This window comes from Bombina bombina, chromosome 6 (assembly GCF_027579735.1).
Source record: "Bombina bombina isolate aBomBom1 chromosome 6, aBomBom1.pri, whole genome shotgun sequence".
NCBI classification, from domain to species: Eukaryota; Metazoa; Chordata; class Amphibia; order Anura; family Bombinatoridae; genus Bombina; species Bombina bombina.
In genome coordinates, this window is record NC_069504.1 from 1109885647 (window position 1) to 1109909131 (window position 23485).

The following is a 23485-nucleotide window of genomic DNA, read 5'->3' on the forward strand; positions in this document are numbered from 1 at the left end:
AAGAAATGTGCAGCTACACTAGTTATGGATTTCATCTCTTCCTTGTCTTTCGCTGCATTTTTAATATTCCTTAAATGTTCCATTAATCTCAGATGTAATTTCCTTGAGGTCATTCCTACATAGTACAAATTGCATGTACAGTATAGTACATAAATTACACTCTCTGTATTACAACTGATGTATCTTTTGATGCTGTGTTTCTTACCGAACCTGTCTGTAATAGTATCTGTGTTGCGCATGTATTTACATGTGCTGCAGTTGCCACATTTGTGTGCTCCTGGTTTAAATGCAGTTGTGGTTTTCTTCCTTTGGAAGTGGCTACTAGTTACAAGATCTTTTATATTTTTCGTCCTTCAGTATCCAACTGAAGGCTTATCTCCTAAGAGGGTTTTTAATGTTGGGTCCATCATTAAGATGTTCCAGTGTTTCTGTACAATATTGAGGATTTGTGGTGTCTGGCTATTGTATGTCATGATTAGCCTTGGTACATTTGAGCTGTTCTTATATTTTTTGTATAGGAGGTCATGTCTTGGAGTGTGTAGAGCTCTATATTTCGCTTTTTTGGTACTTCTTTTACTGTATCCTCTTCTCCATAGTCTCTCCTCCAACTCCTTTGCCCTGTCATTAAATACCCTGTCTTCTGAGCAGTTTCTGCGTAGCCTTAAAAATTCTCCTGTTGGTAAGCTTTTCATTGTGCTTGGAGCATGAGCACTAGTACTATGTAGCAAACTGTTAGCTGCTGTAGGTTTCCTGTACAGGTCGGTAGTCACATTACCATCACTTGTTTTGTTAATTGTTATATCCAGAAAGTTGATTTTTGTCAGACTTTCTTCATGTGTTAATTTGATGTTCAAATCATTTTGATTTAGATGTTTTAGGAAATTCAATAAATCATTATGTGTGCCTTCCCAAATAAAGAGGATATCATCAATGAACCGTATCCACAAAGGGATACAGTCCGTGTAGTTTTGATTGCTTTCTGTAAATACAAATTCTTTCCCCCACCAGCCTAAAAACAGATTGGCATAAGTGGGTGCACAGGTAGTGCCCATGGCAGTGCCCCTGGTCTGCAGATAAAATTGGCCATCAAATGTAAAGAAATTATAGGTCAGTACAAAATCTAACAATTTAAGAATAAAGTTGTCATGTTCTTTATTTTCTTCTGAGTACCTTTCTAAGAAATATTTTGTGGCTTGTATACCCTGTTGATGGTTAATTGAAGTATAGAGGGACTCTACATCAGTAGTAACTAGCCATGTGGAGTCATTTAGAGTTAGATTCTCTAATCTTTGCAATACTTGCATTGTGTCTTGTACATATGATGGTAGTTGTTCTACATATTGCCTCAGTCTTAAATCAATGTATGTGCTGGCTTTTTCTGTTAGACTCTCAATGCCCGACACTATGGGCCTACCTGGCGGGTTTTTAGCATTCTTATGAATCTTAGGTATCATATAAAAAGTAGCAATCTTTGGTTTTTCAACTTTTAGAAATTTAAGTTCTTTCGTAGTGATGATTCCTTCTGTAAAGGCCTTATTTATCATGTTAGAGTAGATTTTTGTATACCCTTCCATCGGATTATGCAATAATCTTGTATAGCAGGATTTGTCTCTTAGTTGTTTATTTGCTTCTTTCAAGTACAGGTCTAACGGCCAAATGACTATATTGCCACCTTTGTCTGATCCCCGAATGACTACTTCGTCCCATTGTGTCATCTCTTGTATTGCCTGTTGTTCTGCAAATGTCAAGTTATGTTTTTTTGGGGCTAATTTGAGCGCTGTAATGTCACGGCATACACTGTCTCTGAACATTTCTATTTGGGGGTTATTATAATTTTTTGGTACAAATGTGGATTTATTTCTTATGTTACCTCTCCATTTATCTGGGGTTTTAAGTTCTGACTCCCCTAATAAATCTTCCAAGTCATTCAGAGTAAGTCTTTCTTCCTCTGTCCATCCTGCCGTATTTTCTTCTGATGTGAAGAATTTTTTTAGAAACAATTTCCTGGTAAACAATTGTACATCTTTTACAACATCAAATTTGTCCACATTGTTGGTTGGACAAAAAGATAACCCTTTGGAAAGTACTGAAATGTGATTAGATGTAAGTTTCAATGTAGATAAATTTATGACTCTCAGTGATTCATTCTGATCTGTGAGAAGGGACTCTGTTCCCTCCTCAGTGGTCTCCAGTGGCCTTGCTGCCCTCTCTGATATCTGGTTCTGCCTCTGGTTGGTTTTTTGTGTATGCCTCCCCCCTCTGTGTATTCTCCTCCTGTCTCGCCTGAATCTAAAAAATCTTTCCTCTTGTTTCTGCTGGAGGATCTAGGTAAAATCTGGTTAGGAGGGGATGTAGTTATCTGTTGGGGGGGATTATTGCTAGAACTCCCTTCTTCTCCATCTGTATCAGAGATATCACTTTCTATGATATTCACTTTGGGGTTTTTATTAGTGTTTCTATAGAAACCTTGTTTTCGCCATTTATATACTCTATTATTAGTGAAATCACTGATGTCTCTGTTCAGTTTACCAGATTTGATGTTTTTGAGTTCTTGTTCATACTTGTCTAATTCTTGTTGGTAAGTTTTATACAGCTTATTAAAGTCAGGATTTAGCTCAAATTTTTTTAGGTTTTCATACTGTTCTTTGATTTTAGTTTCAAATAGATCATATTCTAGTGTGTCATGTTTTACCAGTATTTTCATTAGTTTCTCTGAACATTCAGAGAGAGCTTCCTCCCACTCTGTTGTTAGACTGTCATTTTTGAACTCAAATGCTGGAAATAACTGTATGCGTAAACCTCTTGGTATTAGTTTCCTTTCTATGTATTTTTGAAAGAAGTGTTTATTCCACCATGTTTTGTCCTGTTTATATAGGGTTCTATGTAAATCTTTTAAGGCCCCATCAAGTGTGGTAGCTGCTGATGTGTTTCCTGTACTTTGGCCACTGTCAAAAATATCATTGAGATCTGCTGTTCTCTTAAGCTGTCTAGCTTGTCTAACTGTGTCAAATGTAGATTCCATTATGTGATGTAAATAAGTCTATGTGCTCTTTTTGTTCAGAAAAAATCTGGATTTACCAGACAACTGTTACTTTTGTTACAACACACGAACAAAGGCACCACAAGGGCTATTTCCCTATTATTGTATAATTCCAAACTTAATGTTTATTAGTTTATGAGATTTATATTTTATAGGGAATGGTGCTAAATGCATAAAAAATAAATACTCCAAAAAGACCAAGAAGACTCTCACTAGATTGTGGATATCTCCTGAAAGTATGCACAAGTAAGCACTCTTAGCCTAGACTTTTGAGGCGGTTTTTCCAGACCGGGAAAAAAATAAAATATAACTTTTATTATACATTGCACTTAAAATAAGGGTAACACACACTTTAAAATCGACACTAGCACTATCATGCAATTGGACTGTATATCTTCTTTTTGGGTGGAGAATTATAATATCAGTGGCCTATGGTGCTTATCTTAATTCCCCCAAAATACTGTAGTCTTGAATATGTTATACTTAGAAGAAAAGAGTCCCACAACACTGTGTATGTTAGGTGATCCTCTACTGTACACTCTTTATAGGAATGTTTGGGTACCCTAGTAATCCTTATGTATATAGTGTCATCCAGGAATGGTTCTAAATGAACTCCCTCTGTTTATACACCTGAGAGCTGTTATTTATTTGTAAAACAGCAATTGCAGTTTTTTGCTGTAGAGTTAGCTAAAGCGCTATATAGATTCTAAATTCTAGAGTTGCCTCTGGTGGCTAGAAAAATGTAACACTATGTTGTGTACATTGACGTTATAAAAAGTAGTTTTAATTTTGGCGCAACTCTGATATCTAGCAAAGTCTGAACGGCTTCATTTATAAAAGTAACAATATTTTTATTTAGCGTTTTGGAGACGTTACCCTCTCAGTAATTCCCCAATAAGGCACAATTTATATTTTCTTTTGTATATGCTGAGGACTTCCAAATGCCCTTATCTTTGTTTCAAGAGAACATATCTCTATAGTGCCTGTATCGGTATAGTTTGTATTTGGCTATATAAGTCTCTGCTTTTTATAAGCAATGTCTTGTGACACAGTTCTATTCGGTTCTGTGTATATTTTTCACAGAGCCTTAGGTGAAATAAGTAACGCTGTTTATAAAGCTTTAAGTTCAGTTTGATTCTTTTGCTGATATCTCTATTGTTGTATTTGTACTGTCATTGCGCTTGCTAAGCTTGCCATTCAGCATATACTCTCTGGTTTAGTTTAAGGGTAGTTTATAGGCTAAATAATTCAGTATTGTATATATTCAACCCTGGCTAAGTCTGGCACAACCCAGACTATTCCACAAATTAACTAAGTATAGTTATAATCGTCGTTGGTCTAATTTAACATGAAGTGCTAGGCAGTTAAAAATTTGAGCGCCCAAACGCTCACATAGACTCCTGACTAATTTCGCCCATCCGGGCTTTGTCAAAGGCGGCGAGCCGCCGATTGTTTGGGGGTGTATACCGGTTTAACCGGAAGTCCCGCCTTGTTGTATTTTCAGTTTGAGTACTGATTGGTCGTCAGTTTTGTAATGACAGCTTAATCTTCCTATCAGTGTTTACTGTTATTACTTACAATATTATGCTAGGGTTTAGCGAGTTATTAATACATGGCATATTAGATTATCTTGGGCTATTATTTTGATTTCAATTTTGATATTTTCAATCATATTGTTACTGGCTAAATAGCTTATAGAGGTCCGAACTTATTACCACTCACAACTTCTGTTCTATTTAATTTGATCTTTTGTTTGTTGTATCCTATATATTACATGGGTCTCAATATGATATTGGTACAATGTTATGATGAATTAGTTATATACTCCAACTATATATATGGGTGGATGATTTATGGTTCGCCATAAGTGTATAAGTGACATTTTTCAAAAACTTTAATATTTGTTATTTGTGAATTGTGTTATTTATTTAACGAAATCCTCGTGTAGGATGTGTTTTTTTCGTGTGTTTTATTATATCCTCTGATTCATATTTTACTACTTATAGTAATTTTGTGTGTGCTATATTAATGGAAGTGTGCATTTGAGATTCTTTGTGCCTCTAATCTATGTAGGAGTCCTGTGAAGATTCAGTGACCTGTGCCATTTATTAAGTGTATGTGCTCTTAACATTTCTGAAAGGGATGTGCAGCCTTTTGATTTGTGTGGGAAGGGGTGAAGTTTTTTTGTGTTGTAGTCTTGAGATGACTTGTATAATATCTTGTTTGTATTATTATTCCACGATATTATATTTTTTATTTTTGTACCTTTTTGCTTTGTTTAATCTTATATTTAAATTTCACATTAATGTCTGTACTTTCTTTAGTTCGATGAGTTGTACCTCTCCTGTTTATATGAAGTTTATATAGTTCTTATATACTATTATATTAGTGTTCATTACAGAAAAATATAATAGTTGTTTTGCTCATTTAACCCATGAGGTTGGACTGAGTTCAATAAATATATCCACCGGCTCTCAGCTTTTAGTAGAGCTGTTTCTAAATTGCCTCCCCTCATTCCTAGACTCACTTTTTCTATACCCCAGCATTGTAAGTCATTTTGGTTTGAGTTATGGAATTTTAAGAAATGTGCAGCTACACTAGTTATGGATTTCATCTCTTCCTTGTCTTTCGCTGCATTTTTAATATTCCTTAAATGTTCCATTAATCTCAGATGTAATTTCCTTGAGGTCATTCCTACATAGTACAAATTGCATGTACAGTATAGTACATAAATTACACTCTCTGTATTACAACTGATGTATCTTTTGATGCTGTGTTTCTTACCGAACCTGTCTGTAATAGTATCTGTGTTGCGCATGTATTTACATGTGCTGCAGTTGCCACATTTGTGTGCTCCTGGTTTAAATGCAGTTGTGGTTTTCTTCCTTTTGAAAGTGGCTACTAGTTACAAGATCTTTTATATTTTTCGTCCTTCTGTATCCAACTGAAGGCTTATCTCCTAAGAGGGTTTTTAATGTTGGGTCCATCATTAAGATGTTCCAGTGTTTCTGTACAATATTGAGGATTTGTGGTGTCTGGCTATTGTATGTCATGATTAGCCTTGGTACATTTGAGCTGTTCTTATATTTTTTGTATAGGAGGTCATGTCTTGGAGTGTGTAGAGCTCTATATTTCGCTTTTTTGGTACTTCTTTTACTGGTAAATCCAGATTTTTTCTGAACAAAAAGAGCACATAGACTGGTAAATCCAGATTTTTTCTGAACAAAAAGAGCACATAGACTGGTAAATCCAGATTTTTTCTGAACAAAAAGAGCACATAGACTGGTAAATCCAGATTTTTTCTGAACAAAAAGAGCACATAGACTTATTTACATCACATAATGGAATCTACATTTGACACAGATAGACAAGCTAGACAGCTTAAGAGAACAGCAGATCTCAATGATATTTTTGACAGTGGCCAAAGTACAGGAAACACATCAGCAGCTACCACACTTGATGGGGCCTTAAAAGATTTACATAGAACCCTATATAAACAGGACAAAACATGGTGGAATAAACACTTCTTTCAAAAATACATAGAAAGGAAACTAATACCAAGAGGTTTACGCATACAGTTATTTCCAGCATTTGAGTTCAAAAATGACAGTCTAACAACAGAGTGGGAGGAAGCTCTCTCTGAATGTTCAGAGAAACTAATGAAAATACTGGTAAAACATGACACACTAGAATATGATCTATTTGAAACTAAAATCAAAGAACAGTATGAAAACCTAAAAAAATTTGAGCTAAATCCTGACTTTAATAAGCTGTATAAAACTTACCAACAAGAATTAGACAAGTATGAACAAGAACTCAAAAACATCAAATCTGGTAAACTGAACAGAGACATCAGTGATTTCACTAATAATAGAGTGTATAAATGGCGAAAACAAGGTTTCTATAGAAACACTAATAAAAACCCCAAAGTGAATATCATAGAAAGTGATATCTCTGATACAGATGGAGAAGAAGGGAGTTCTAGCAATAATCCCCCCTAACAGATAACTACATCCCCTCCTAACCAGATTTTACCTAGATCCTCCAGCAGAAGCAAGAGGAAAGATTTTTTAGATTCAGGCGAGACAGGAGGAGAATACGCAGAGGGGGGAGGCATACACAAAAAACCAACCAGAGGCAGAACCAGATATCAGAGAGGGCAGCAAGGCCACTGGAGACCACCGAGGAGGGAACAGAGTCCCTTCTCACAGATCAGAATGAATCACTGAGAGTCATAAATTTATCTACATTGAAACTTACATCTAATCACATTTCAGTACTTTCCAAAGGGTTATCTTTTTGTCCAACCAACAATGTGGACAAATTTGATGTTGTAAAAGATGTACAATTGTTTACCAGGAAATTGTTTCTAAAAAAATTCTTCACATCAGAAGAAAATACGGCAGGATGGACAGAGGAAGAAAGACTTACTCTGAATGACTTGGAAGATTTATTAGGGGAGTCAGAACTTAAAACCCCAGATAAATGGAGAGGTAACATAAGAAATAAATCCACATTTGTACCAAAAAATTATAATAACCCCCAAATAGAAATGTTCAGAGACAGTGTATGCCGTGACATTACAGCGCTCAAATTAGCCCCAAAAAAACATAACTTGACATTTGCAGAACAACAGGCAATACAAGAGATGACACAATGGGACGAAGTAGTCATTCGGGGATCAGACAAAGGTGGCAATATAGTCATTTGGCCGTTAGACCTGTACTTGAAAGAAGCAAATAAACAACTAAGAGACAAATCCTGCTATACAAGATTATTGCATAATCCGATGGAAGGGTATACAAAAATCTACTCTAACATGATAAATAAGGCCTTTACAGAAGGAATCATCACTACGAAAGAACTTAAATTTCTAAAAGTTGAAAAACCAAAGATTGCTACTTTTTATATGATACCTAAGATTCATAAGAATGCTAAAAACCCACCAGGTAGGCCCATAGTGTCGGGCATTGAGAGTCTAACAGAAAAAGCCAGCACATACATTGATTTAAGACTGAGGCAATATGTAGAACAACTACCATCATATGTACAAGACACAATGCAAGTATTGCAAAGATTAGAGAATCTAACTCTAAATGACTCCACATGGCTAGTTACTACTGATGTAGAGTCCCTCTATACTTCAATTAACCATCAACAGGGTATACAAGCCACAAAATATTTCTTAGAAAGGTACTCAGAAGAAAATAAAGAACATGACAACTTTATTCTTAAATTGTTAGATTTTGTACTGACCTATAATTTCTTTACATTTGATGGCCAATTTTATCTGCAGACCAGGGGCACTGCCATGGGCACTACCTGTGCACCCACTTATGCCAATCTGTTTTTAGGCTGGTGGGAGAAAGAATTTGTATTTACAGAAAGCAATCAAAACTACACGGACTGTATCCCTTTGTGGATACGGTTCATTGATGATATCCTCTTTATTTGGGAAGGCACACATAATGATTTATTGAATTTCCTAAAACATCTAAATCAAAATGATTTGAACATCAAATTAACACATGAAGAAAGTCTGACAAAAATCAACTTTCTGGATATAACAATTAACAAAACAAGTGATGGTAATGTGACTACCGACCTGTACAGGAAACCTACAGCAGCTAACAGTTTGCTACATAGTACTAGTGCTCATGCTCCAAGCACAATGAAAAGCTTACCAACAGGAGAATTTTTAAGGCTACGCAGAAACTGCTCAGAAGACAGGGTATTTAATGACAGGGCAAAGGAGTTGGAGGAGAGACTATGGAGAAGAGGATACAGTAAAAGAAGTACCAAAAAAGCGAAATATAGAGCTCTACACACTCCAAGACATGACCTCCTATACAAAAAATATAAGAACAGCTCAAATGTACCAAGGCTAATCATGACATACAATAGCCAGACACCACAAATCCTCAATATTGTACAGAAACACTGGAACATCTTAATGATGGACCCAACATTAAAAACCCTCTTAGGAGATAAGCCTTCAGTTGGATACAGAAGGACGAAAAATATAAAAGATCTTGTAACTAGTAGCCACTTCCAAAGGAAGAAAACCACAACTGCATTTAAACCAGGAGCACACAAATGTGGCAACTGCAGCACATGTAAATACATGCGCAACACAGATACTATTACAGACAGGTTCGGTAAGAAACACAGCATCAAAAGATACATCAGTTGTAATACAGAGAGTGTAATTTATGTACTATACTGTACATGCAATTTGTACTATGTAGGAATGACCTCAAGGAAATTACATCTGAGATTAATGGAACATTTAAGGAATATTAAAAATGCAGCGAAAGACAAGGAAGAGATGAAATCCATAACTAGTGTAGCTGCACATTTCTTAAAATTCCATAACTCAAACCAAAATGACTTACAATGCTGGGGTATAGAAAAAGTGAGTCTAGGAATGAGGGGAGGCAATTTAGAAACAGCTCTACTAAAAGCTGAGAGCCGGTGGATATATTTATTGAACTCAGTCCAACCTCATGGGTTAAATGAGCAAAACAACTATTATATTTTTCTGTAATGAACACTAATATAATAGTATATAAGAACTATATAAACTTCATATAAACAGGAGAGGTACAACTCATCGAACTAAAGAAAGTACAGACATTAATGTGAAATTTAAATATAAGATTAAACAAAGCAAAAAGGTACAAAAATAAAAAATATAATATCGTGGAATAATAATACAAACAAGATATTATACAAGTCATCTCAAGACTACAACACAAAAAAACTTCACCCCTTCCCACACAAATCAAAAGGCTGCACATCCCTTTCAGAAATGTTAAGAGCACATACACTTAATAAATGGCACAGGTCACTGAATCTTCACAGGACTCCTACATAGATTAGAGGCACAAAGAATCTCAAATGCACACTTCCATTAATATAGCACACACAAAATTACTATAAGTAGTAAAATATGAATCAGAGGATATAATAAAACACACGAAAAAAACACATCCTATACGAGGATTTCGTTAAATAAATAACACAATTCACAAATAACAAATATTAAAGTTTTTGAAAAATGTCACTTATACACTTATGGCGAACCATAAATCATCCACCCATATATATAGTTGGAGTATATAACTAATTCATCATAACATTGTACCAATATCATATTGAGACCCATGTAATATATAGGATACAACAAACAAAAGATCAAATTAAATAGAACAGAAGTTGTGAGTGGTAATAAGTTCGGACCTCTATAAGCTATTTAGCCAGTAACAATATGATTGAAAATATCAAAATTGAAATCAAAATAATAGCCCAAGATAATCTAATATGCCATGTATTAATAACTCGCTAAACCCTAGCATAATATTGTAAGTAATAACAGTAAACACTGATAGGAAGATTAAGCTGTCATTACAAAACTGACGACCAATCAGTACTCAAACTGAAAATACAACAAGGCGGGACTTCCGGTTAAACCGGTATACACCCCCAAACAATCGGCGGCTCGCCGCCTTTGACAAAGCCCGGATGGGCGAAACTAGTCAGGAGTCTATGTGAGCGTTTGGGCGCTCAAATTTTTAACTGCCTAGCACTTCATGTTAAATTAGACCAACGACGATTATAACTATACTTAGTTAATTTGTGGAATAGTCTGGGTTGTGCCAGACTTAGCCAGGGTTGAATATATACAATACTGAATTATTTAGCCTATAAACTACCCTTAAACTAAACCAGAGAGTATATGCTGAATGGCAAGCTTAGCAAGCGCAATGACAGTACAAATACAACAATAGAGATATCAGCAAAAGAATCAAACTGAACTTAAAGCTTTATAAACAGCGTTACTTATTTCACCTAAGGCTCTGTGAAAAATATACACAGAACCGAATAGAACTGTGTCACAAGACATTGCTTATAAAAAGCAGAGACTTATATAGCCAAATACAAACTATACCGATACAGGCACTATAGAGATATGTTCTCTTGAAACAAAGATAAGGGCATTTGGAAGTCCTCAGCATATACAAAAGAAAATATAAATTGTGCCTTATTGGGGAATTACTGAGAGGGTAACGTCTCCAAAACGCTAAATAAAAATATTGTTACTTTTATAAATGAAGCCGTTCAGACTTTGCTAGATATCAGAGTTGCGCCAAAATTAAAACTACTTTTTATAACGTCAATGTACACAACATAGTGTTACATTTTTCTAGCCACCAGAGGCAACTCTAGAATTTAGAATCTATATAGCGCTTTAGCTAACTCTACAGCAAAAAACTGCAATTGCTGTTTTACAAATAAATAACAGCTCTCAGGTGTATAAACAGAGGGAGTTCATTTAGAACCATTCCTGGATGACACTATATACATAAGGATTACTAGGGTACCCAAACATTCCTATAAAGAGTGTACAGTAGAGGATCACCTAACATACACAGTGTTGTGGGACTCTTTTCTTCTAAGTATAACATATTCAAGACTACAGTATTTTGGGGGAATTAAGATAAGCACCATAGGCCACTGATATTATAATTCTCCACCCAAAAAGAAGATATACAGTCCAATTGCATGATAGTGCTAGTGTCGATTTTAAAGTGTGTGTTACCCTTATTTTAAGTGCAATGTATAATAAAAGTTATATTTTATTTTTTTCCCGGTCTGGAAAAACCGCCTCAAAAGTCTAGGCTAAGAGTGCTTACTTGTGCATACTTTCAGGAGATATCCACAATCTAGTGAGAGTCTTCTTGGTCTTTTTGGAGTATTTATTTTTTATGCATTTAGCACCATTCCCTATAAAATATAAATCTCATAAACTAATAAACATTAAGTTTGGAATTATACAATAATAGGGAAATAGCCCTTGTGGTGCCTTTGTTCGTGTGTTGTAACAAAAATAATTAACCCCTAATCTGCCAACTGCAAAGCGCCGCCACCTACGTTATCCTTATGTACCCCTAATCTGCTGCCCCTAACACCGCCGACCCCTATATTATATTTATTAACCCCTAATCTGACCCCCACAACGTCGCCTCCACCTGCCTACACTTATTAACCCCTAATCTGCCGACCGGACCTGAGCGCTACTATAATAAAGTTATTAACCCCTAATCCGCCTCACTAACCCTATAATAAATAGTATTAACCCCTAATCTGCCCTCCCTAACATCGCCGACACCTAACTTCAATTATTAACCCCTAATCTGCCGACCGGAGATCACCGCTATTCTAATAAATGTATTAACCCCTAAAGCTAAGTCTAACCCTAACACTAACACCCCCCTAAATTAAATATAATTTTAATCTAACGAAATTAATTAACTCTTATTAAATAAATTATTCCTATTTAAAGCTAAATACTTACCTGTAAAATAAATCCTAATATAGCTACAATATAAATTATAATTACATTGTAGCTATTTTAGGATTAATATTTATTTTACAGGCAACTTTGTAATTATTTTAACCAGGTACAATAGCTATTAAATAGTTAAGAACTATTTAATAGTTACCTAGTTAAAATAATAACAAAATTACCTGTAAAATAAATCCTAACCTAAGTTACAATTAAACCTAACACTATACTATCATTAAATTAATTAAATAAAATACCTACAATTACCTACAATTAAACCTAACACTACACTATCAATACATTAATTAAATACAATATCTACAAATAACTACAATGAAATAAACTAAATAAAGTACAAAAAATAAAAAAGAACTAAGTTACAAAAAATAAAAAAATATTTACAAACATAAGAAAAATATTACAACAATTTTAAACTAATTACACCTACTCTAAGCCCCCTAATAAAATAACAAAGACCCCCAAAATAACAAAATGCCCTACCCTATTCTAAATTACTACATTTCAAAGCTCTTTTACCTTACCAGCCCTGAACAGGGCCCTTTGCGGGGCATGCCCCAAGAAATTCAGCTCTTTTGCCTGTAAAAAAAAAACATACAATACCCCCCCCAACATTACAACCCACAACCCACATACCCCTAATCTAACCCAAACCCCCCTTAAATAAACCTAACACTAAGCCCCTGAAGATCTTCCTACCTTGTCTTCACCCTACCAGGTTCACCGATCCGTCCTGAAGAGCTCCTCCGATGTCCTGATCCAAGCCCAAGCGGGAGCTGAAGAGGTCCATGAGCCGGATGAAGTCTTCATCCAAGCGGGAGCTGAAGAGGTCCATGATCCGGATGAAGTCTTCTATCAACGGCATCTTCAATCTTCTTTCTTCCGGATCCATCTTGCAGACCTCCGACGCGGAACATCCTCTTCTCCCGACGCCTACTAGCCGAATGACGGTTCCTTTAAGGGACATCATCCAAGATGGCGTCCCTCGAATTCCGATTGGCTGATAGGATTCTATCAGCCAATCGGAATTAAGGTAGGAATATTCTGATTGGCTGATGGAATCAGCCAATCAGAATCCAGATCAATCCAATTGGCTGATCCAATCAGCCAATCAGATTGAGCTCGCATTCTATTGGCTGATCGGAACAGCCAATAGAATGCAAGCTCAATCTGATTGGCTGATCAAATCAGCCAATCGGATTGAACTTGATTCTGATTGGCTGATTCCATCAGCCAATCAGAATATTCCTACCTTAATTCCGATTGGCTGATAGAATCCTATCAGCCAATCGGAATTCGAGGGACGCCATCTTGGATGACGTCCCTTAAAGGAACCGTCATTCGGCTAGTAGGCGTCAGGAGAAGAGGATGTTCCACGTCGGAGGTCTGCAAGATGGATCCGGAAGAAAGAAGATTGAAGATGCCGTTGATAGAAGACTTCATCCGGATCATGGACCTCTTCAGCCCCCGCTTGGATGAAGACTTCATCCGGATCATGGACCTCTTCAGCTCCCGCTTGGATGAAGACTTCAGCCGGATCATGGACCTCTTCAGCCCCCCGCTTGGGCTTGGATCAGGACATCGGAGGAGCTCTTCAGGACGGATCGGTGAACCTGGTAGGGTGAAGACAAGGTAGGAAGATCTTCAGGGGCTTAGTGTTAGGTTTATTTAAGGGGGGTTTGGGTTAGATTAGGGGTATGTGGGTGGTGGGTTGTAATGTTGGGGGGGGGGTATTGTATGTTTTTTTTTACAGGCAAAAGAGCTGAATTTCTTGGGGCATGCCCCGCAAAGGGCCCTGTTCAGGGCTGGTAAGGTAAAAGAGCTTTGAAATGTAGTAATTCAGAATAGGGTAGGGCATTTTGTTATTTTGGGGGTCTTTGTTATTTTATTAGGGGGCTTAGAGTAGGTGTAATTAGTTTAAAATTGTTGTAATATTTTTCTTATGTTTGTAAATATTTTTTTATTTTTTGTAACTTAGTTCTTTTTTATTTTTTGTACTTTATTTAGTTTATTTCATTGTAGTTATTTGTAGATATTGTATTTAATTAATGTATTGATAGTGTAGTGTTAGGTTTAATTGTAGGTAATTGTAGGTATTTTATTTAATTAATTTAATGATAGTATAGTGTTAGGTTTAATTGTAACTTAGGTTAGGATTTATTTTACAGGTAATTTTGTTATTATTTTAACTAGGTAACTATTAAATAGTTCTTAACTATTTAATAGCTATTGTACCTGGTTAAAATAATTACAAAGTTGCCTGTAAAATAAATATAAATCCTAAAATAGCTACAATATAATTATAATTTATATTGTAGCTATATTAGGATTTATTTTACAGGTAAGTATTTAGCTTTAAATAGGAATAATTTATTTAATAAGAGTTAATTAATTTCGTTAGATTAAAATTATATTTAACTTAGGGGGGTGTTAGTGTTAGGGTTAGACTTAGCTTTAGGGGTTAATACATTTATTAGAATAGCGGTGATCTCCGGTCGGCAGATTAGGGGTTAATAATTGAAGTTAGGTGTCGGCGATGTTAGGGAGGGCAGATTAGGGGTTAATACTATTTATTATAGGGTTAGTGAGGCGGATTAGGGGTTAATAACTTTATTATAGTAGCGCTCAGGTCCGCTCGGCAGATTAGGGGTTAATAAGTGTAGGCAGGTGGAGGCGACGTTGTGGGGAGCAGATTAGGGGTTAATAAATATAATATAGGGGTCGGCGGTGTTAGGGGCAGCAGATTAGGGGTACATAGGGATAATGTAAGTAGCGGCGGTTTACGGAGCGGCAGATTAGGGGTTAAAAATAATATGCAGGGGTCAGCAATAGCGGGGGCGGCAGAATAGGGGTTAATAAGTGTAAGGTTAGGGGTGTTTAGACTCGGGGTACATGTTAAAGTGTTAGGTGCAGACGTAGGAAGTGTTTCCCCATAGCAAACAATGGGGCTGCGTTAGGAGCTGAACGCGGCTTTTTTGCAGGTGTTAGGTTTTTTTCAGCTCAAACAGCCCCATTGTTTCCTATGGGGGAATCGTGCACGAGCACGTTTTTGAGGCTGGCCGCTTGCGTAAGCAACTCTGGTATCGAGAGTTGAAGCTGCGTTAAAAATGCTCTACGCTCCTTTTTTGGAGCCTAACGCAGCCTTTATGTGGACTCTCAATACCAGAGTTATTTTTATGGTGCGGCCAGAAAAAAGCCGGCGTTCGCTACGCGGGTCCTTACCGACAAAACTCCAAATCTAGGCCTAAATGTATAAACATATTTACTGTGCACTTTTGCACATGCTCAGTAGGTAATGGAGCTTTAGAAAGTGTACATATAAAAATAATGTGCACATTTTGATAATAGAAGTACAGGGAGTGCAGAATTATTAGGCAAGTTGTATTTTTGAGGATTAATTTTATTATTGAACAACAACCATGTTCTCAATGAACCCAAAAAACTCATTCATATCAAAGCTGAATAGTTTTGGAAGTAGTTTTTAGTTTGTTTTTAGTTATAGCTATTTTAGGGGGATATCTGTGTGTGCAGGTGACTATTACTGTGCATAATTATTAGGCAACTTAACAAAAAACAAATATATACCCATTTCAATTATTTATTTTTACCAGTGAAACCAATATAACATCTCAACATTCACAAATATACATTTCTGACATTCAAAAACAAAACAAAAACAAATCAGTGACCAATATAGCCACCTTTCTTTGCAAGGACACTCAAAAGCCTGCCATCCATGGATTCTGTCAGTGTTTTGATCTGTTCACCATCAACATTGCGTGCAGCAGCAACCACAGCCTCCCAGACACTGTTCAGAGAGGTGTACTGTTTTCCCTCCTTGTAAATCTCACATTTGATGATGGACCACAGGTTCTCAATGGGGTTCAGATCAGGTGAACAAGGAGGCCATGTCATTAGATTTTCTTCTTTTATACCCTTTCTTGCCAGCCACGCTGTGGAGTACTTGGACGCGTGTGATGGAGCATTGTCCTGCATGAAAATCATGTTTTTCTTGAAGGATGCAGACTTCTTCCTGTACCACTGCTTGAAGGTGTCTTCCAGAAACTGGCAGTAGGACTGGGAGTTGAGCTTGACTCCATCCTCAACCCGAAAAGGCCCCACAAGCTCATCTTTGATGATACCAGCCCAAACCAGTACTCCACCTCCACCTTGCTGGCGTCTGAGTCGGACTGGAGCTCTCTACCCTTTAACAATCCAGCCACGGGCCAATCCATCTGGCCCATCAAGACTCACTCTCATTTCATCAGTCCATAAAACCTTAGAAAAATCAGTCTTGAGATATTTCTTGGCCCAGTCTTGACGTTTCAGCTTGTGTGTCTTGTTCAGTGGTGGTCGTCTTTCAGCCTTTCTTACCTTGGCCATGTCTCTGAGTATTGCACACCTTGTGCTTTTGGGCACTCCAGTGATGTTGCAGCTCTGAAATATGGCCAAACTGGTGGCAAGTGGCATCTTGGCAGCTGCACGCTTGACTTTTCTCAGTTCATGGGCAGTTATTTTGCGCCTTGGTTTTTCCACACGCTTCTTGCGACCCTGTTGACTATTTTGAATGAAACGCTTGATTGTTCGATGATCACGCTTCAGAAGCTTTGCAATTTTAAGAGTGCTGCATCCCTCTGCAAGATATCTCACTATTTTTGACTTTTCTGAGCCTGTCAAGTCCTTCTTTTGACCCATTTTGCCAAAGGAAAGGAAGTTGCCTAATAATTATGCACACCTGATATAGGGTGTTGATGTCATTAGACCACACCCCTTCTCATTACAGAGATGCACATCACCTAATATGCTTAATTGGTAGTAGGCTTTCGAGCCTATACAGCTTGGAGTAAGACAACATGCATAAAGAGGATGATGTGGTCAAAATACTCATTTGCCTAATAATTCTGCACTCCCTGTATATTGGAAAGCATTTTTAAATTGCCTGCTTTATCTGAATCATGAAACTTTAATTTTAAATTTAGTAGTCCATTAATAAAGCAGAAAATGATTTTGTGTTTTCACAAGATAACAATTTCAAACTTGAGGAGTATTAATTTCAGAAGCTAAAAGAGCTAAAAATCAGAGCAAATTGCTGGAGATGTGGAAATAAGCAAGGGAAATATTGAGCTTGACTTAAAGGTAAACTAAACCCAATTTTCTTCTTTCATGGTTCAGAAAGAGAATGCTATTTAAAGGGCAGTATGAAAATATCGAAGGTTAGTATAGAGAAAAAGTAAAAAATGAATGCTCCAATTTCAGAACAAGAAAGATAAAAAAAAAGCTGCACTGGATAAGGCTCCATGGCCAGATCAACTCCCAGTGGAATTTTATAAATTGCTATCTCTTAAAGGGACACTGAACCCAAATTTGTTCTTTTGTGATTCAGATAGAGCATGCAATTTTAAGCAACTTTCTTATTTACTCCTTTTAGCAAATGTTCTTCATTCTCTTTATTTGAAAAGCAAGAATGTAAGTTTAGATGCCGGACCATTTTTGGTGAACACTTGGGTTGTTCTTGCTGATTGGTGGATAAATTAAACCACCAATCCAGGGTACTGGACTTTCTTTTTCAAATAAAGATAGCAAGAGAACGAAGAAAAATTGATAATAGGAGTAAATTAGAAAGTTGCTTAAAATTGCTGCTCTATCTGAATCACGAAAGAAAAAAATTGGGTTCAGTATTCCTTTAAGATTACTCTGACATTAATCAAACTTTTTAATAATTATTACCTTAATATGGTCCCAATGTCTTAGAATTTTACTAAAGCTATGACTTATTTAATATAAAAAAAAGGACAGGAATTACCAGATGCATACAGACCAATTTCCTTATTACATTTTTATTATAAAATCCTAGCTACAATAATGGCGGATAGATTAAAGGGAGTTATGATTGACTTAATACATAGGGATCAAGTAGGCTTTATGAATGGTAGAATTTCAACGTTAAATATAAGGAAAACGTGTTTGATTCTAGATTTTTTCTGGAATATGAAATACTTGGATAATAGTAAGAGACTAGAAGATGCAGTAGTGATCTCCATTGGTGCAGAAAAAGTGTTTGATGCAGTTAATTGGGACTACTTGTTTAGTGTGTTAAACAGATTTGGATTTGGTGGGCATTTTGTGGAATACCTTAAAGGGACAAAAAACCCACATTTTTTCTTTTATGATTTAGATAGAACATAACATTTTAAACAACTTTCTAATTTACTTCTATTGTCAAATGTTCATAGTTTTCTTGTTATCCGTTGTTGAAAGCAGAAATGTAGCTCAAGAGTGTGCATGTGTCTGCAGCACTTTATAGCAGCAGTTTTGCAACAATGTTATACATTAGCAGGAGCACTAGATGGCAGCACTATTTCCTGTCATGTAGTGCTTCAGGCATGTGCACGCTACCTACCTAGCTATCTCTTCAACAAAGAATAACATGAGAATTAAATTAATTTGATAATAGAAGTAAATTAGAAACTTTTTAAAAATTGTATTCTCTATCTGAATTGTGAAAGAAACATTTTGGGTTTAATGTCCCTTTAAGAATATGTATAATGTATAGCAAGAATATTAGTATATGGGATGCTTACTACGGAGATTAAGCTAGGGAGAGGTACTAGACAAGGGTGCCCTCTTTCCCCATTATTATTTGATTTAGTAACTGAACTGCTTGCAATTAAAATAAGACAAATATTACAAGGCATTATATGTAATAAGGTAGAAAGAAAATGTTTTACTATATGATGACGATGTCTTAGCTTTTATTCTAGGAAAAAATATTCCCTTATTACTTGCATTAATTAATGAGTTTGGGTCTTTTTAAGGGTATAAAAAAATCCCTCTAAATCTGATGCAATGTGGCTAAGAGAAAACAAAGATTCAGATAAAAATTCAGGATTTAAAAAGTTGAGAAAATCCTTTATCTAGGGATATTCTTTAACAAGAATCCTAATTTATGGTATATGCAAAATTATAGAAAATGATTTATTAAGATGAAAGATGAATTAGAAGTATGAAAGAAATTCCCTTTATCTCTATCTGGCAAAGTTAGTTTAATTAAAATGTTATTTTTCCCTTAAAATCATATATAAGTTTCAGAATCTACCACTTATTATAGAAAGAAAGGACACCCATGGTTGGAATAAAGGATTATTATCCTTTTTTGGGGGACTTGAGGAAAATTAAATATTCCCTTAATAAATTAATACAATGCAAAAGATTTGCTGGTTTTGCTCTTCCAGACTTCCAGAATTATAATATAGTGTGCTTAGAAAAATAGCTGCTGAAGGGCTGAGTAAGATAGAACACTGTGTGTCTAGATATCTGGAAGAGGCAATTGTAAGACCTTACGAATATAGAGTGTTATTACACACAGAACTTAGTAAGATCCCCAAATCTTTAAAAAAAACATTATTTATGTACAGGTTAAAAACGGGTTAAAAACAAGAGTTTTTTTCTAGATGGAGAAAATTGGGACTTAAATATATATACATCAATGTCTAGATATGTGAAGAGAAATAGTTGTTATAAAATTGTTTGAGGAATTAAGGGATGATTTTGATTTATCTCAGAAAGATTTTTATGCAGATCTACAATTGAGACACATGATAAATGTGATAAAGATTAAAGATAAATAGTTTGAGGAATGATCACAAGTAGAAAATAATTTGAAATGATGTAAAATGGGTGACTTTTCAATTAAAAATGGTGTAATAGCATAATGGTAAAAGAGGGAGAACAGAATATAAAAAATGTAAAATAAAAAGGGCATATAAAAGGTATACAAAAAAATAGGAAAATATACTATTAAATACAGTTTCGAAAAATCATGGAAAGCATCGAAAGCAATTATTCACGAGAAGCTCATTTAAATATCTTACATCAAAATTTTCTTACTTCAACAATTTTAAGCAGATGGGGGGCAGAAAAAACATTTAGATAGATGCGTAAAATGAGGATTGCCTGTGGCGGATATTTTGCATTTTTTTGGGCATGTCCACCAGTCAATCGATTATGGAGAAAGAGTAATTATTGGTTTTTAAAGATAACAGCAAAATAATATAATTTTCTGAGAGAGGATATAATCTTTCATCTTCCCAAACAAAGCAGGTATAAGAATAAGGAATTTGTGAATTGTATAATTATTGTAGGAAAGATTCTGATTGCAAAAAGATGGACATCAAAAAAGTCCAGACAGTGGTGGAATAATCTAGAAAGATTTTTGAAGTATTGATTATGGAACAATGTTCAGTCAATGAGGCCCATTTATCAAGCTCCGAATGGAGCTTGAGGGCCCGGGTTTCTGGGGAGCCTTCAGACTCGGCTATGACTACGGCTCATGCCGAAATGCGTAAGCCAATCTGACACACAACACCTTTAATATTTGTTCTATTGGCTCTGAGGTTTGTTTTTAACCTGTGAAAATAAAACTGAAGCTTTTATTCTACATACTTGTCTGATCGCCCTTCTTCAAGTAAAGAGCCTTCAGTCTCGCCAGAAACAGCAGTTATGAAGCAGCGGTCTAAAGACTGCTGCTCCATAACCCTGTCTGCCTGCTCTGTGCAGGTGGACAGGAATCGCCACAATTGAACCAGATCGAGTACGATCGGGTTGATTGACACCTCCCTGCTGGCGGCCCATTGGCCGCGAGCCTGCAGGGGACGGCGTTGCCCCAGCAGCTCTTGTGAGCTGCTGGTGCAATGCTGAATACGGAGAGCGTATTGCTCTCCGCATTCAGCAAGGTCTTGCGGACCTGATCCACACTGTCGGATTAGGTCCGCAAGACCTTTGATAAATAGGCCTCAATGGGGCAGATTTACTAAATGTCGAGCGGACATGATTTGCTATAGCGAATTAGGTCAGCTCAACATCGCTAAATGCAGAGATCATATGCTGTCTGCATTTATCATTGCACAAGCATTTCTAGTGAAATGCTTGTGCAATGTCGCCTCCTGCTCACTAGTGGCCAATCAGTCAACAGCAGGGGCTGTCAATCATCCGATTCTATCGGTTCAGAATGATTTCAATCTGCAACTTCCATTTTGAACCTGAAATAATGGGCCTCCGAAGCAGCATCCCCTGGTTCATAAATGGAGCCCAATATCTCAAAAGAAAATGAAATTGCATTATTTCTTAAGAAATGCATACATTTTAGATCCTTTTTGATATTTAGAGTATGTACTTAATGCTATTAATAGAGGGGAAATTTTTAATTTTATCTGAAAAAGAGGGAATCGGAGGGGGAAAGAGGTAGAGAAGGAAGAGAGAGAATTTGTTTTTTCTATGGCTGGGAGGGAATTAATATTCAAGAATTTTGTTTTCTCCCACAGACAAGTATTTGACCAACGATATAAGAGTGTTATGATACAATGATTTGATTAATTTTTTTTATGAATTTTTGAATGCTGAATGTGCTAATTTAAGTTTAAAAGTATATGCCCTGCATGGTGAATGAATATGAAATGTATGTCTTGTTGCTGTTGGTTATAAATAAAGAATTGGGGGAAAAAATGGCAGAAGAATTTTGGTATTGTGAACTGTTACTGAATACCAGCCGAAGTTTAGAAATCGATATATCTACTGAAAACAAGTGCAAGGATGTGTTCAAACTCTTTCATTTAAAAAATACATCTGCATATTATTCTCAGGCAAATGTGCTTTATAACATAATTATATCTAACATTTATTCAGTGTCTAATATCCCTTTAAATGTATTTCAAGTGACATACAACACATTTCATTTGGCCAAAATATGAATTAAAAAAATCAATTAAAGTAATACAATTAAACTAATTTGTGAGGAATGTTTGTGTATTATATCAACAGTAAAATGTAATAACTCGCTTCAGATTATGAAAATATTGCTTCCATAGCAAAGAACCTCAAAACATCTCTGCAAACAAAGATTTAGCCAAACCATTTTATTTCTATTCGAAAACAAATTCCTGATTACTTATTCAGTGCCCTGAACCATGAAAGAATTTAAGTATGTTTTCATTTAATTACTGTGACTTAACTTAATAATTTGCAAGTAACATAAATGTGTTGCATGCATGTGACATTGTCTATAAATAATAATTTTATAATATCATACCACAACAACACTTACCCGGTAATAAATTCAATAGATTTTTCTGTCTTTATCCCAGTTCTGGTTGGCTGTTTTATAAGACAAAAAAAAATAAAAAAATAAACGGTTTAGTGAGAGTGTTTATGCAAAAGTCACATAAAAAAATGTCATGACCAGCAGACACTTGTAAGAGTTTAATTACAAGCCTTGATTCATATATATTAATGGGATATTTGTGATATACTGTTATACCTGCTTTGTTTGGGTGTGTGTATATATATATATATATATATATATATATATATATATATATATATATATACAGGGCTTTTTTGTGTGGGTACTCACCGGTACTGAGTACCCCCACCTCTGCCAACTCGTAAGAGGTAATATTTGTAATTATCATGTTAAAAAAAAATTCACAAGAGGGGCTGCAAAATACACCAGATATTGTAAATAATCTTGTCCCTTTGCTTTTCTCAAAGTTACTGAGCAGAATATATTAATCAATAATCAATGAGTACCGGCAACTTTTCTTTAACAAAAAAGCACTGTATATATATAAAAAGCTTGGCTAAAAAATTAACCACACAGCTTTCTCTCCACCAGTCTTTCACATTGCTGTTGGGTGACTTTATGCCACTCCTTGTACAAAAATTCAAGCATCTTCCTCATGATTACATTCCAGGGGTTTTTAATGGGATTCAGGCCTAGAGATTGGCTGGTCATGACAGGGTCTTGATCTGGTGGTCCTCCAGCCATACATTGATTGACCTGGCTGTGTGGCCTGGAGCATTGTCCTGCTGGAAAAAACAATCTTCAGAGTTGGGTAACATTGTCAGAGCGGCAGGAAGCAAGTTTTCTCCCAGGATAACCTTTATGTGGCTTGATTCATGTATCCTTCACAAAGATAAATCTGCCTGATTCCAGCCTTGCTGAAGCACCCCAAGATCATCACCGATCCTCCACCAAATTTCACTGTGGGGAGGGGGGGGTGTAATTGAAGTAGTCTTATACA

At 35.9% G+C, this 23485-nt stretch overlaps 1 protein-coding gene across 1 annotated transcript in view; it reads right to left on the reverse strand.

Annotated features, from left to right (window-relative positions):
• PARVG (parvin gamma) overlaps nucleotides 1-23485 on the reverse strand; it is a 215340-nt gene that overhangs the window by 38174 nt on the left and 153681 nt on the right. The window contains exon 7 of the mRNA XM_053719049.1: nucleotides 22507-22556. Coding sequence (XP_053575024.1) covers nucleotides 22507-22556 — 50 coding nt within the window. The remainder of the gene's footprint in view (nucleotides 1-22506; nucleotides 22557-23485) is intronic.